The sequence below is a fragment of the Stegodyphus dumicola genome, chromosome X2 (assembly GCF_044657685.1).
Source record: "Stegodyphus dumicola isolate Sdum_Otavi_A_Nest chromosome X2, ASM4465768v1".
NCBI lineage: Eukaryota > Metazoa > Arthropoda > Arachnida > Araneae > Eresidae > Stegodyphus > Stegodyphus dumicola.
The window spans coordinates 181,764,375-181,778,107 of record NC_140781.1 but is presented as its reverse complement, the minus strand read 5'-3'; the positions used below and the strand labels follow the sequence as shown (position 1 = coordinate 181,778,107).

The following is a 13,733-nucleotide window of genomic DNA, read 5'->3' as shown; positions in this document are numbered from 1 at the left end:
AAAGTACGACTTTACGCTTCTATTTTATTTTGTGCTTTTCAGCTGTATTTCTCTATTTAAACGCATTTTATGAATTTTTATTCTTTCAATAAAAATAATAAATTCCTAGTATTGACTCTATATTACTGGCTTTGAAAATATATAACTTTAGTTCTGCAGAAAGATCTTCGAATTTAGAAACAAAATAAGTTTTATTTCTGCGTTTGTAACGTGAAAATTGGAAGAAAAATTCTTTAAAATGATATTGATTTAAAGTCTTATACTTTATCCTGCTATATGCCATGTATATTGATTTGAAAGAGGAACCGGGAAAAATAACTGGCGCAGTAAACTTTTAGATCTGATTTTTCTCTTCTTTAACATCAGCTAAAAAAAGCAAGAGGGTTCGAAAGAATATGGGTCGTGTATAAAAATTCCTGTTTTATTAGAAAGGAAAGCTAGCATGGTGGCACAAATAAATTCAAGTGAGAAGACTTCCACCGGATCATAGGATCATAATATGAAATCTTGAGTATCATTTAGTAACACAAAGAAGTTAAAAGGCAAGAAGCAGAAAGTCAGCTGACAGGACTTGTCATTAGAGAGGTATGCCAAGGTTCACTGAACTAAGGGGCGGTCGTCGATCTTACGCTGGCCCACACACGTAAAGTATTCTCTAGACACTCCTCTGTGATCCTCTGCGGCCGATAAAACATGTTTCTGTTCTTTTTTTTTTTTTTTTTTTTTTTTTTTGGGGGGGGGGATTCGCCGTTTATTTTTTTTTATGATTTATTTATTTATTTATTTATTTATTTATTTATTGGTATAAAATGATTTTACACAAAATTTAAGACACTGGGGGAAAATGGATTTACTCACATACTAGCCTAGTTCATACCGTTTGGATTCATGCTGTCGCCTCTTGATCATCGTTTCTAATAACTTCCAGTTCTCAAGCATTAGCGATGCCTGTGAAATAATACATTATGCAAAATTTTAAGTAAACGTAAGTCCGAAGTAAAACGTAAATTACAGTATACCCACAACATTGCAAAAATTGTCTCAAGTAGAGTTTATGTTCAAAATTCGGTGTCACAAATGAAAATCCAATAAATTATAAAAATTAATTCTCTCAATCGGCTTTTATATTTAATTGGAGATTTATAATTCGCAGTTTTTAAGTTAAAAATTTATCAGATATTATTGTAATTTTGCTTCTTAAAGTTTACTCTGTGTGTAATATACATAACAAGACCTTCTTGTGACAAAAAAAAAAAAAAAAAAAAAAAAAAAAAAAAAAAGGCTATGTAAAGTTAGAAAAGTTTAGAAAAAAAAAATCGTATGTTTCAGATGGTTTTAATCAATCTTTTCTACGAATTTCTATGAATAACTGCATGCATTACATTGGACCCAATGAATAATTGTTTCTAATGTATATGCGTTACTTTCTTTCGCGTGAACTGATACTTAGCTAAGACTTAAGACGCAATAACTCGCCGAATAAATACTAATTCACAAGTCAAACGACAAAAGTCAGCGTTGGTTTTGCAGCTAAGGATGGTGGTTCGGTAAAACCATCGAAACTAGTCCTGTGAAAATTTTGTAAATATAACGCTGACTTTTGTTGTTTGACTTGTGAATTGATACTTAGCTTTTCACAGATTTTTTGCGCATTTCTTATTAAATTTTAATTTACTGGAATTAGAAGATTTCTTGAACAATATGTAGGAACTTAAAATTGTCTTAAACTTGTTTAAGCGCGACGAAATGTAATATAATGAATAGGAAGATTGAGTAAGCTTATTACAGTTTTTGCAAAATTTACTCTCTTTTCACTAGTAATCAAATAATTAACAGGATAATAAATGTTTAACTATAAATTGAGCATTGAAGTAATTTTAAATATGCGAAGCTGCATTTTTCGTTCACATATTTTTACTTCCTTGTACAAAGTAAAAAGGAAGTATCGTAATCGCGAAAAGTTTCAGGCAGCATATTTCAACGAAAATATCCATTTTGACCGCTATCGAATGCAATTTAACGATGTTTTTGCGTGATATCTGTACGTAAGGACAGAATAAAATACTCTTTTCCTTCAAAAAAATTATAAAACTGCTTTAAAATTAATTCTGAAGAGAATTTTTCGTGGCGTCTGTACGAACGTATGTACGTACGTTCGTGCGTACGTACATATCTCGCATAACTCAAAAAACGAGTAGCATCAGAACGTTGAAATTTTGTATATCGGACTGCTATAACATGTAGATGTGCACCTCGTATTTTGGTTGCAATCGGCCGCACCAAACGTATATAAATATATTTATATATATATCCACTCTGTTACCCGGCCCAGTGATCTCAGTTTCTTTACTCTTATATGTTGGTAAATTGTACATTTTTTGCTTTAAAAATGATTGAATTATGTTGTTTTTATCTTCCAGTTAAGGATTTTATGCCTTTAGTAAATCTGTGTGCAATATTTTTAGAATTATCAGCAATTTTAAAGTTGTTTAATTGCCGCTAAGCCTTTTTTAATGGCGGCCATTGATGTTTACATTTGAAACAGGAGACTAGTGGATTTGTTGCCAATATAGAGAAACTTACCTTCGCAACAACAAAGATAACGCCTTCATTTATTATTTAAATCATGCTTAATCCTTTCTGGAATCTTTTCGAGGAAATAAGCGTTTAAGATTTACTTCGTAATTTTTAATATAGATATTTTGAGTTTTTATGTATTTTTGCCTTCTCGCGAAGTGAGAACTGAATTAATTAAATGAGAAATACTCAATCGTCTGTGAAAAACTGTTTGTTTTTTTGTTTTGTTTGCTTAATTTCTTTTATACATCATTCTAGCTTTATTATAGTATTTGATTAGAACATGTGGCAACGATTAGATAATTCTATTCTTTAAATGATATAAATTTTGTGCATTATGAGTTATAATATGAACGAAATATAATACTGAAGTGGAGTCATCACTTTTGCGCAAAACAAAAAGTGAGAATTTTAGCTGATTTTCGAGTTTTAATAAGTCAAATTGTTTTTGTCATACATATATGAAATTTTCAGTGTGTCATCTTTATACATAGATGATTATCTTTCTTTATTTATTTTACTTAATAGTGTATAAGAATTTGTTTTATAAAGAAAAAACTAACAATATTTTCCGAAAATTAAAAATTTGTACTGAAGCACTGCGCGCAAACTGACAGTAATACAAATTTAGTTACAGTAATAATTTTTAAGTGAATCTAGCGCCAGAGTGTCGCTATGGTAAACAAATACTAGAGTGAATTTTAAAGAATGCATTTATTCTATTGTGGTTTATGCGCTGTCGGCGAAGTAGATTTAATTCAATCCAATAAGTTTAAATGAAATGCAAGAAAAATGAGTATAATTTAATGTTCCGTACAAGGAAGTCATGTGGTGTACACATCAGATTTTTTATTTATGTTTCAAAGCATGTTTTCAAAAATATGACGAACAAAACCATAGACGAAGGTTAGTGATTATGTTTTCCCTTCTTTTTTCTTTCTTAAGATTCCAGAATACCTAATCTAGAAAACAGTTTATACTGTAGATTCTCTTTTAAAAAATCTCGAAAATTTAAAAATGTTCCAGTAAAAGAGAAAGGACTTCTATTAAGATAAAGCAAAATTAGTACTTTCATACAAAATGAATAGAGTATTTTGTATTTTACTTATTTATTTTAACTACTTAAATTTTATGTTTTATTTATTTATTTTAACTACTTAAATTTTATGATTTATTTATTTATTTTATAACGTGTTTCTCTCACCTTCTTAGCATGCCTTCTTGGTGTAATGGTCAGCACACTGGGCACGTATTCGGGAGGTCCGAGATTCGAGTCCCGGCAAAACCATTGCACATTTTTCATGTCTCCTCTTCGAAATAAACTAATGTCTCTACCTTAGCGTCTGAACTAAAAAAAAGGTGGTGGAGGATCATTCTCCACCACCAGGATTTGGCGATTGGGTCCACCTAATCCCCAGTCGCCCTTAAAAAGGGGAAGTATATATGGTATTTCTCCCGCCTTCTTAGCATGCCTTCGTGGTGTAATGGTCAGCACACTCGGCTCGTATTCGAGAGGCTTGAGTCCCGGCGAGGGCATTGCACATTTTTCATGTCTCCTGCTTCGAAATAAACTAAGGTCTCTACATTTTAATTCCTTAAATATATTAAAAAGTAATAATATGTGATGCATAATTGAAGTTCAAATAACGTTTCGCCGAACAGGCAGTCTATTTATTTATTTGCTAAAGGAATGTTTTGTTTGGACAGGACATTAAATTTTTAGAATTAGCAAACAATAAATGCTTCCAGTCTTGACCGGTTAAATTTTTATCAAATACACATATATGAATCTACTCACTCAGAAATAATAATAGTAAACAAATTAGCTACTGATGTATTGTAACCCCTGAAATAATTAGATATGGAGTTTTGGGATAGTAATGACGTACTTTCTGACAAAATTTGACTAATTTTTTAGATTTGGTAGTATCTCCAGAACAGCGCTATATCTAAAACTATAGTTAGATTTGCATAATTTTAGTTTCCTGTTTACATCGATTTAACAATTGTTTAAGACATAGGCTTTTAAATGAGCAAAAACACTTTCAGTTTTCAAAAAGAAAATAAGAATAAGAATTCAAGGAAATATTTTCAGGAGTTTCCCCTTGCGAAACATTACAACTTGCAGCCAAATTTATTACTAAAATCTAAAAATCAATTAGCGTCAATTTGGTGATGCTAATTGATTGCTAAAATCAATTAGCGTCGCTGACTGCCGTGCCGAAGGGCCCGGGTTCGAATCCCGGAGAAGGCAAGGATATGTGTAAGTGAATAGTGTCGGCTTCCCGGGAGTTAACTAAGGAGAATTTCTGGGAAGTACTACCTAGGATCTGTACTTAGGCAGTCCCAACCAAGGGGTAACTAAGTTGACTTCACAGGACTAGAAGCCCGTACATAGGGTGGTAGGCTCAGGTTTGGCAGGGGCCATACTGGTACTGTCTTGTCCGTTCCTTCGGCTATTGTGGAGCTAGATGTTGATTTCTTCAGGCTAAGTCCTTGTGGGTTTGGCCCTCGCAGTCCCAGTGACGGTGACTGACACAGCGGAGAGAGCACCAAACGTTTAAAACTGACGCCGATGGAGTGGCGCCCGGAGGCAAAGGTGTACTAAGCGTAGCATTTCTTTCATTTTATTCCTCCTCATAGCGCTTTCTTTCTGTCCCATGCTTTGTATAAAGCCGGGCAGGGACTGTGGGGGTCTGCACCGCCTTGGATGAGGTCTCAGAACCTTGGATAAATCAAACCCTGAATGGCAGGCTCCTAGAGGACCCCAGGACGGGGTCCAAGTTCTTGCGCGTTCTGTATAGTGTCGGTGCGGCATATAGACACTCTAAATATGCGGCGAGCCGAAAGTGTCGAGTCGTGTGGCTTGGTGGAAGGAAAGAGGGCTGGGAGACCGTCGGACTCGTATTCTAGTGCTGCTTGCCATGAGGAATTCCGTGGGCTTGGGCTGATTACATCTGACAAGTGTGCATAAGCGACAACAATAACAAAAATTAGGGGAACACTGGAAGAGAATTTTAATTCTAAACTGTATCTTTATTTGACGATGCAAATATATGCGATGTAATCTAGATGTAATGTTTCAAGATTATATAGCCAGGAACTTGAAATTAACAGACTTTACCCATGAGGATATCAAACTGAAAATTCCGATTACAGCGATTTTAAAACTACGAGAAACAGTGCAAGAAACGATTAACGAGATTTTAAGATATAAAAAGCCAAGGTAGGAAGATGGAAAAAGCACAGAAAATCCTCGCCAAATAAAAAGACTGTGAAAATGAAGCAGATGGTCACATTTGAAAGTGGATTCGCATGTGTTTCGTCAAATAATGAATAAAAAAATGATGTCACAATTTGGCCAAACGATGCAAAATTTAATCTGTTTTCACTGGTCATTGAGCAAGTGACACATTATCACATCATTATCAGAAAAATTAAACAAAATTTTGGCGTCGCATAAGAAAATACAGTTCCAATGTGTCCATTGAGGTCAAGCTCTCCTGAAACAATCCCATTCAAAGTTCTTCATTGAACACATAAATTTCCAACTCTACACACTGATTTGTATTTCTTAGCATCACCTTCAGTTATCAGGCAGACTATACACAACTGAATTGTAAATGAACCATAAATAAGTGAATAACACAAGTGTCTACTGTGAATGTGACAATCAAATATTACACAGGAACTCTGCAGATATGTTAACAGTACATATGATGTACATTAATATACCTAATTGATATTGTTGAGTATAATGCATATCCAAGCTACCACTGACTTCTAGAGTAAACGTTGTTTGGAAACTCAGAATCACAATACGTAAAACATTGCTAAAATCCTCATTCAGCACAGTCAAAGTCTGTCTGACTTGAAGTCTTTTATGACCGTAGGTCATAAATACCCATCTTCCGAAGTAACTTAATAAATTCCGCTACAAATTTTAATATTCTATAGATTTTTGCCTAGGCCTAGCGACAATAGAATGCTCCACCTATTGAGTACGAATGCTGATAGTCACATAACAGGAGGTACAGCAACTGAGCTAGTGGTAAGTAAGTAATAAGATTTAAAACCCCATCAAAAAAACTACACGTTTTTCCGCAGTTTATCCGCTTAGGTGTTGATAGGCTTGCCTTTCTGAAACTTCGATTAGTTTCAATTCATTGACTTAAGTTGACATAAGCCAAACTACAGATTTGATGACTTTTATAGTACCTTATCTAGGCGATATCAATCAAAGCATTGTACTATTTGTATGTCTCTGAAACCACTACAATACCGGACATCCTTCTACAAAATTCGTGAATTTCAGAATTTATGCATTCTGGTTTAATTTTTCGAAGATTAAATTTCCACCAGTTTTCATTATTCTTTCATTTTAAGTTAGTGTGTATCATAGCAAAAATTTTTATTTTTTGCTTTTTACCTTTTCATTTATTGGTATTTTCTTTCTGTAAATCGATTAACTTGATGATTTTCTGATTTTTAAAACTGCATTTTAAAAATTTAGGATATCATATTAATGCTGTTTCGTAAAATTTCACTGTTTCTTGCAGTTTTTAACTACCTAGCTAAAGAATATTAGAAACTAAAATTTTCACTCTTAGGTATTTCTAGATGAGCATATTCATATATTTATATAACTTCGCTACCGCGTGTGCAATTTTCTGGGAGGGATAGGTTACTCTAAGACACGAATCAGAATGAGCTTGTATTACTGGGTCAGAAACTCAATAGCAACGCGAGAGAGGGAATTACTTGTGAACCGGTAAAATGACCACGCAGGAAAATTACAATTCAATAATTCCAGAATGAATATAACATATGGAGCTGCTGATTGTAATGGATGAGCCTGCACCAGAAGCGCTACTGATAAATCGTATTCCGAACATTACACAGCTGCATCAAAGATTATGTGAAAGGAGGTTCATTTCAGAGATGTACCATGAAGTGGTACGGACCAATGAAATCGGAAAGATGGTGTTTCATCATACAAAAGGCACTCATACAAAGTGCCAATACACGAACAATCACTACTTGCTTAGGTCTTCCACAAACCACCGTCTGGAGGACCCTAAACTCGAACCATCATGGGCAGTGCATACAGCTACTGAATTCTGAAGATTACCTGCAGAAGATTGCTGTTGCTCAATGGTATCTGCAGAACAGTGTGGTGTGTCTCTTTTTCTGACTATTTCATAGACGAGACATACTTCACCAGGAAATGTTTGTTCAAAGCACGTAACTCGCATGTATGGGTATTGCAGACCACATGTTATACACAAATCTGCAGCATAGCATAACACTGGTTTGCTGATAATGTTTGATCTAGCATTATGGGGTATCACTTAATATGCCTATATCTTCTGCTTGTTCACTTGAATAAATGGTGGTTTAAGGCATTTAGGAGGAAATCTTGCCCGAATTGTTGACAGACCCAACAGATCCAGCAATCGTTGTACTACGATATGTGGTTACCGCATAATGGGGCCCTAATTCATATCATTCGGGAAGTTTGGAAGCGCTTTAGTGCGACAGCCAAATGTCCCTGAAAGCTAATCAAAATATCTTACAACAGTGGCTCAGGCGAGATGGTCCCATTCATTTACCTGCATGATCGCTTCTCTTGGGTTACATGAAAGGTTGATGTATGATACACCATTGGTTGTATCTTTTTTCACTCATCTGCATAGCTACTGTGGCTATACAAGAGGCGCCAGTAATATTTCAAAATATCAGTGATTTCACACGACGATATCAGGTGATGTATGAGCAAGTGGCTGAAACTTTGAGCAAATCTCTAAATTCTACAACTGTTACACTTTTACGGATAAACTCATCTTCAGTTACGCTTTGCTCTTTCGTTTCTCATGCTCTCAACACACCTGCACACAACGATGGCGTTTCCGATCTTGCACTGCTATCTACCTCACCCAGAAGCTTGTATACGGGGTAGAGAATCACTCCATATCTATTGTTTTTCCAGAGAAACTGTGAATCAAGGCTCGAAAATCTTGCTTGTACCTCTCGTTTAGTGTTAACTTCGATTTCATGCAAAATACAGCGTTATAGCTGAAAATCTCAGAATTTGGGAATTACACATGGTAATCATCTATCATTTTTTTTTTCTCCCAAGACTAACATTTTAAGAAATATTACCAGTTACTCTACCTATGGATTTCTAGTCTTAGTAACAAAAGAAGTATTTAAAGCACTGTCTGTGGTGCTTCATACCAGCATACATCCAAACATTGAAGAGATGTGCAAGAATTGGCAGACTCAATCCACCTCATTAAGAAGAGTTCTAATATTTATTTCTTTTTTAGTTAATAAGATAAAAATTATCCAAACTCTAATAGCCTTGATTTATTAAAAGCCATTATAAATTTTCTTCTATTAACTTAATACCAATATAAAATTTAATTAATTTTAATTAACTGTGTTTTAAGTAGTAACTTACAGTTAGTAGGCTAAAAAAATTATTTCGAAGGGAACAAGAGTAAGATGATGCGCAGAACTTTATAATTTATAAAAGAGGTTCCTACTTGAAAAAAGTCTGAAAACGGTGGTTTAAGATAAACTGGCTTGAATTCTGTGTGGAAATTTAGCAAAACACCCACGTAGACAGCAGATCCTTCAGAATTCGGATACGAATACAGTGCTACTTATCAGTGCTCATATTCATACTATCCCTTGTGGGCTGTAGTAATGTATCTGCATATTTTATGGGATGTATGGAAAAAGTTCTACTTGTTTTTTAGTTAAAAAGAAGAAAAGCAGCGGAGAAAACAGAAAGTGAGAAGTATCTGATTCCAAATAATCGGCATCACTGTAATTAATTTTTGCCATTTGTCTAGCCGATAAAACTCTCCTGCTTTACAGTGAAAACGTCATGCTTTCCTGTCCCCTCTCATCATCATCGAAAGCCTTTTATAAGGGGCAAGGCAGGGAGAAATGCCTACGTAGGATAACATGAATAACCTTTGCTGAACTATTAAAGCAGCTTTATTATAATGAACGATTGTGACTGACAAACACCGATTGCTTAGATGTTAGTTCTACTTCCAATCTGTCTAGCAGCGGTCAGCTCATATCACTCGCTTATATGCAAGCATCTTTCTGTGGATTGTACCTCGAACATCCAAGCATACAATTTTTGTAGTGTAGTCCTCATTTTGAGGTAGATATGGCAAACAAACTTTCGACACTTGACATTATGGTACAACTTCCATCTCAAATCCACAACTAAAATTTCTTCCAGAAATGTTTCACAACTATAAAGAGAAAGTAGACGAATCCAGATATCGATATTCTTCTCTAGTTATTTCACAGAAAACTGGTGTGAAACTCATTGATCAAACTTTGTGTTGAAGCTAAGCACTTGCATGTGTTTTCAAACATAAACAGAACCATTATAAAATTATGAGAAATATGCGATTTTAGATATTAAATATTTTTGTTTCCTATCATGCTTATTTTACTTAATTCTGCATGCTGTAAATATACTACATGATTTTAAATTCTTAAAAATGTTTGCTTTTTAAAATTTTTTTCTAAGTACAAAAATTTTAACTGTGTTGTGCTAGCTACATATATAGGATTCTATGATAAAATGGAATACAATAGGATTCTACAGTAAAATTAAATATTGAAATGCACATTTAAGCCATTTATAACACACCTGAGGGTCAAATTGAATATAAACTTCCTTCATTATTTCTTAAAATAAACCTTTTACCTTAAAGCACCAAACATTTTAAGCATTTAAAAATTACACAAGCTCTTAAATAAAGCTATATAGCAAAAACACCACTCAGAATATAGACTGGTAAACGAAAGAGATTCTTGGAAGTCATTCTACAAGGTAACCAAAAAGTTCTCACCGTTTTGAACAGTCAGAAAGAAAAAGTCATAAACTAATAATAATCACCACTAATTCCTCAAAGTAATCACCATGGGCAACCAGTGCCTTTTGCCAACGAGTGGCTAGCTATGCGATACTGTTGCAGTAAAACTCAGGAGTCTTGGAAACAAAGAAGTCCATGAGGGCCTTTTCGAGGTCTGGCCACTTGTTGAAGGATTTTCCATAGTCTGTTAGTGTGAGGTCTGGGGAGTATGGGGGATGGGGTAGTGTCTCCCAGCCCAGTCGCTGGGTGGTGTCCCTGGCCTCTCGAGTCACATGCGGCCTCGCATTGTCATGGAGGATGAGTACACCCTTACGATTGACCAATGCTGGTTCTTGATGCATCAGTGCCTGATGCACACTGCACGTGTTCTAACTGCTGTGAGTACAGGCCTGCCATGATGGTTTTCCCCAATGGCAGGTGCTCATAGTGCACCAACCACTTGGTGACTAGTCCACCAGATACTAAGCATGATCTTGCATGGGTGGATAGAAAGTCTCGCAGTGTGAGGCACAGGGTCCCGTGGTGACAGCAAATGTCTGGAATGCCTGGGTGTGTCATACTGGGCCCATTTTTCATCTCTGGTGAGTACTCAATCAAATATGGATGCACTGCAGTGCCGAGTAAGTAATGACAAACAGGCAGCGACATGCTGTTGCTTGTTTGCATCGGACAGTGAGTGGGGTACCAACTTGCTGAGCTTATATCCTATGCAGTGCAAATGGAGTCTGATCATTTCATCAGATACCTGGAAGTGTGCAACAAGCTCACCACACGTTTGGCTACAGTCACTAACTATGGCTGCTCTCAGGGCCTCATTGTCCAGCGCTTGTGGCCGACCACTGTGTGGTGAATCACTAGGAGATATATCGAACTTCTGGAACCATTGCTTAGCGGTTCATTCACTAATGACATCATCCCCAAAGGCCTGGCAAATTCGGTGACTTGATTCTGCTGATGACAGGCCCACTTAAAAATCAAACAGCATACAACTCCGAACGAGAGTTGTATGTATGCTGCTCTGGCAATATGAAAAAAAAAAAAAAAAAACCATGTTTGCATCCATTTCAATCAGTCGCTGTGAGAGTTATGTTTGAAGTACTGATGCAACATGCTTTTATACTTTTTCAATGTCCTGACTCCCTCCTAAACACTTCATCACCAGGTTTGGTGACTATTTTTATGTTAGGGTGCACTTTTCCAATGTCATATCAGAAACGGCAAGAACTTTTTTGGTTACCTTGTATATGCCATTCAATATGCACTGATGTGAAATCCTGTCAGTTTTACAACAAAAGTTTCAGAACAGCTTGAAGAAACTGCATATATAGTCTAGAGAGGCAATAATGCCAGATTTACTAAAAATTTATTTATCTGAACCGAAGAATTAAAAATAATAGAAGTAAAAAAAAACTGTAACAATATATTCTTTATTAATAAATTTTAACAGTTATAAAAATACAATAAGGTAAACGTATATTAAACACAGAACACCTTTTAACAAATCAGTTTTGTAACAGGACATCACATAAACTCAATTGTAAATTCAAAATTTCCTTATCATTGCAATAATGCTTCAAAATTTAAATGAAAGTTTAAAAAACATGGATTAAAAATAGCAGCAAACTTCACATGAAGGTCACTTTGCAAAAATTTTGTAATTCTACTTAAATTTCATTTGAGTTTTATTTTGTTGCCAAAATATATTTTGTTAAATGCTTTAAGTTTCATAACTGACAGATGACAGAAATTAACTGTATAACACTTTTATATCAAATATAATAAATATACTGATAAAAATCTCAAAAAATGTATTACCTTCATATGCAAAATATCTGTTACAAAAAATTTACAATCTAAAACATTTTACGAGGCATTTAAAAATAATGACATATGAATAAATAATGATGATTACCTTCAAGGAGGAAAAGCAATAATGAGGATAAAAAGGTTATGAGCATGATGTTAAATATGCCTTTACTTAGCCAAGCAGTTTAAAAACATGTTTGCCAGTTAAATAAACTTCAGTTTAGTTCACAAGCTATCATGTGGTATATCAATAGAAAGTTTTCATGAAAAATTCTTAACTAATTCAGGAACCAGCACGTCAAAATGAAGAAGAATCCACCAGCACCTAAAATTGTGTCTAATGTTACATTTTTGGTATTAATTTTACTATTTGAGCTAGAAAATTTATAACTATTTTACATAATGTAAAAATGGCAAACATGTTGTTTTCTAAATACATACAAAGTTAAATCAAACTGATATGCATTAAAGACCAAGTTCCATCTCTCTTAATTACATTTAACTGCAGTACTTTGAAATATTAAAATATTATAACAGAATTCTACACACTCATAAACGTTTAAATTTCATCAGAATATATTCTGTTTCTTTTAAGTCAGGATCAATATCCATAGATGCATTATTGCAGGATTCCACTTGACTAGTTTTAGCTTGTGATGCACTTTTACGTTTAGCTGATTTCTTTGAAGTTTTTGAAGATTCTGCTCTTGTTCTTTTATAAGCATTAACTTTGTTTCGAAACAATTTCATCCTGTTAAAAATTAAAGTCGGAAATTAACAATTTAATTATGAAACATTTAAAAAATAATTTAAGAAACCCTACAAAACATAAACTCTTTTTGAAAACTTCATAACTTTTTTTAAAAAATGCATAAACAAGCCTTTCAGAATAATAATGAGACTAATTCATTAAAATTAATTGCATTTATATTTGCAAGCCTAATTTAGCAAATATGTACGATTCAAATGAAAACCTTAAAAAACGACAATGAAGTTTTGAAAAGTTGTATGGTTGATTTGTAAGCTGCCAGGAGTTAACACTGAAATAGTATTCATCTATAATGGTTATTTAGCTACACTATTTATCAAATGTGATAAGGTAAACGTATATGATGTCTAAGTGGCCCATAAAGTCCATTTAAGTGAAAAAAACTCACACTATTTGTTAAGAGATAAAGAAATAGCATTAGTTACTAAATGGATGCAAAAGAAATTCTCTGGAAAGCATGCATGCATGTTTCTCATCAGTATCAGGCAAACATTACACATTCAGTCTTTGAAGAAACTGCAAAGCCACATCAATTTCATTTTGTATTACAGACAAAGAACATATTAAACTTCATAATATAGAGAGTAACCTGGCATGAAAAAAAGGCTAAGAATTAAAAATGTTTACACTGGCAATATGAAAACTTTAAATTCTGTGTTTCCAAAATTCAC

The 13,733-nt window shown here is 34.3% G+C and overlaps 1 protein-coding gene across 4 annotated transcripts in view; it reads right to left on the bottom strand.

The window, feature by feature from the left end:
- Window positions 1-11,895: 11,895 nt before the first annotated feature.
- The window catches only part of LOC118184214 (3'-5' exoribonuclease 1-like), a 72,436-nt gene continuing 70,598 nt past the window's right edge, over window positions 11,896-13,733 (bottom strand). For all 4 annotated transcript variants that reach the window (XM_085809099.1, XM_085809100.1, XM_035353850.2 and 1 more), the window contains exon 8: window positions 11,896-13,044. In XM_085809099.1, the coding sequence (XP_085665225.1) occupies window positions 12,843-13,044 (202 nt within the window). In that variant the 3' untranslated portion in view covers window positions 11,896-12,842. The remainder of the gene's footprint in view (window positions 13,045-13,733) is intronic.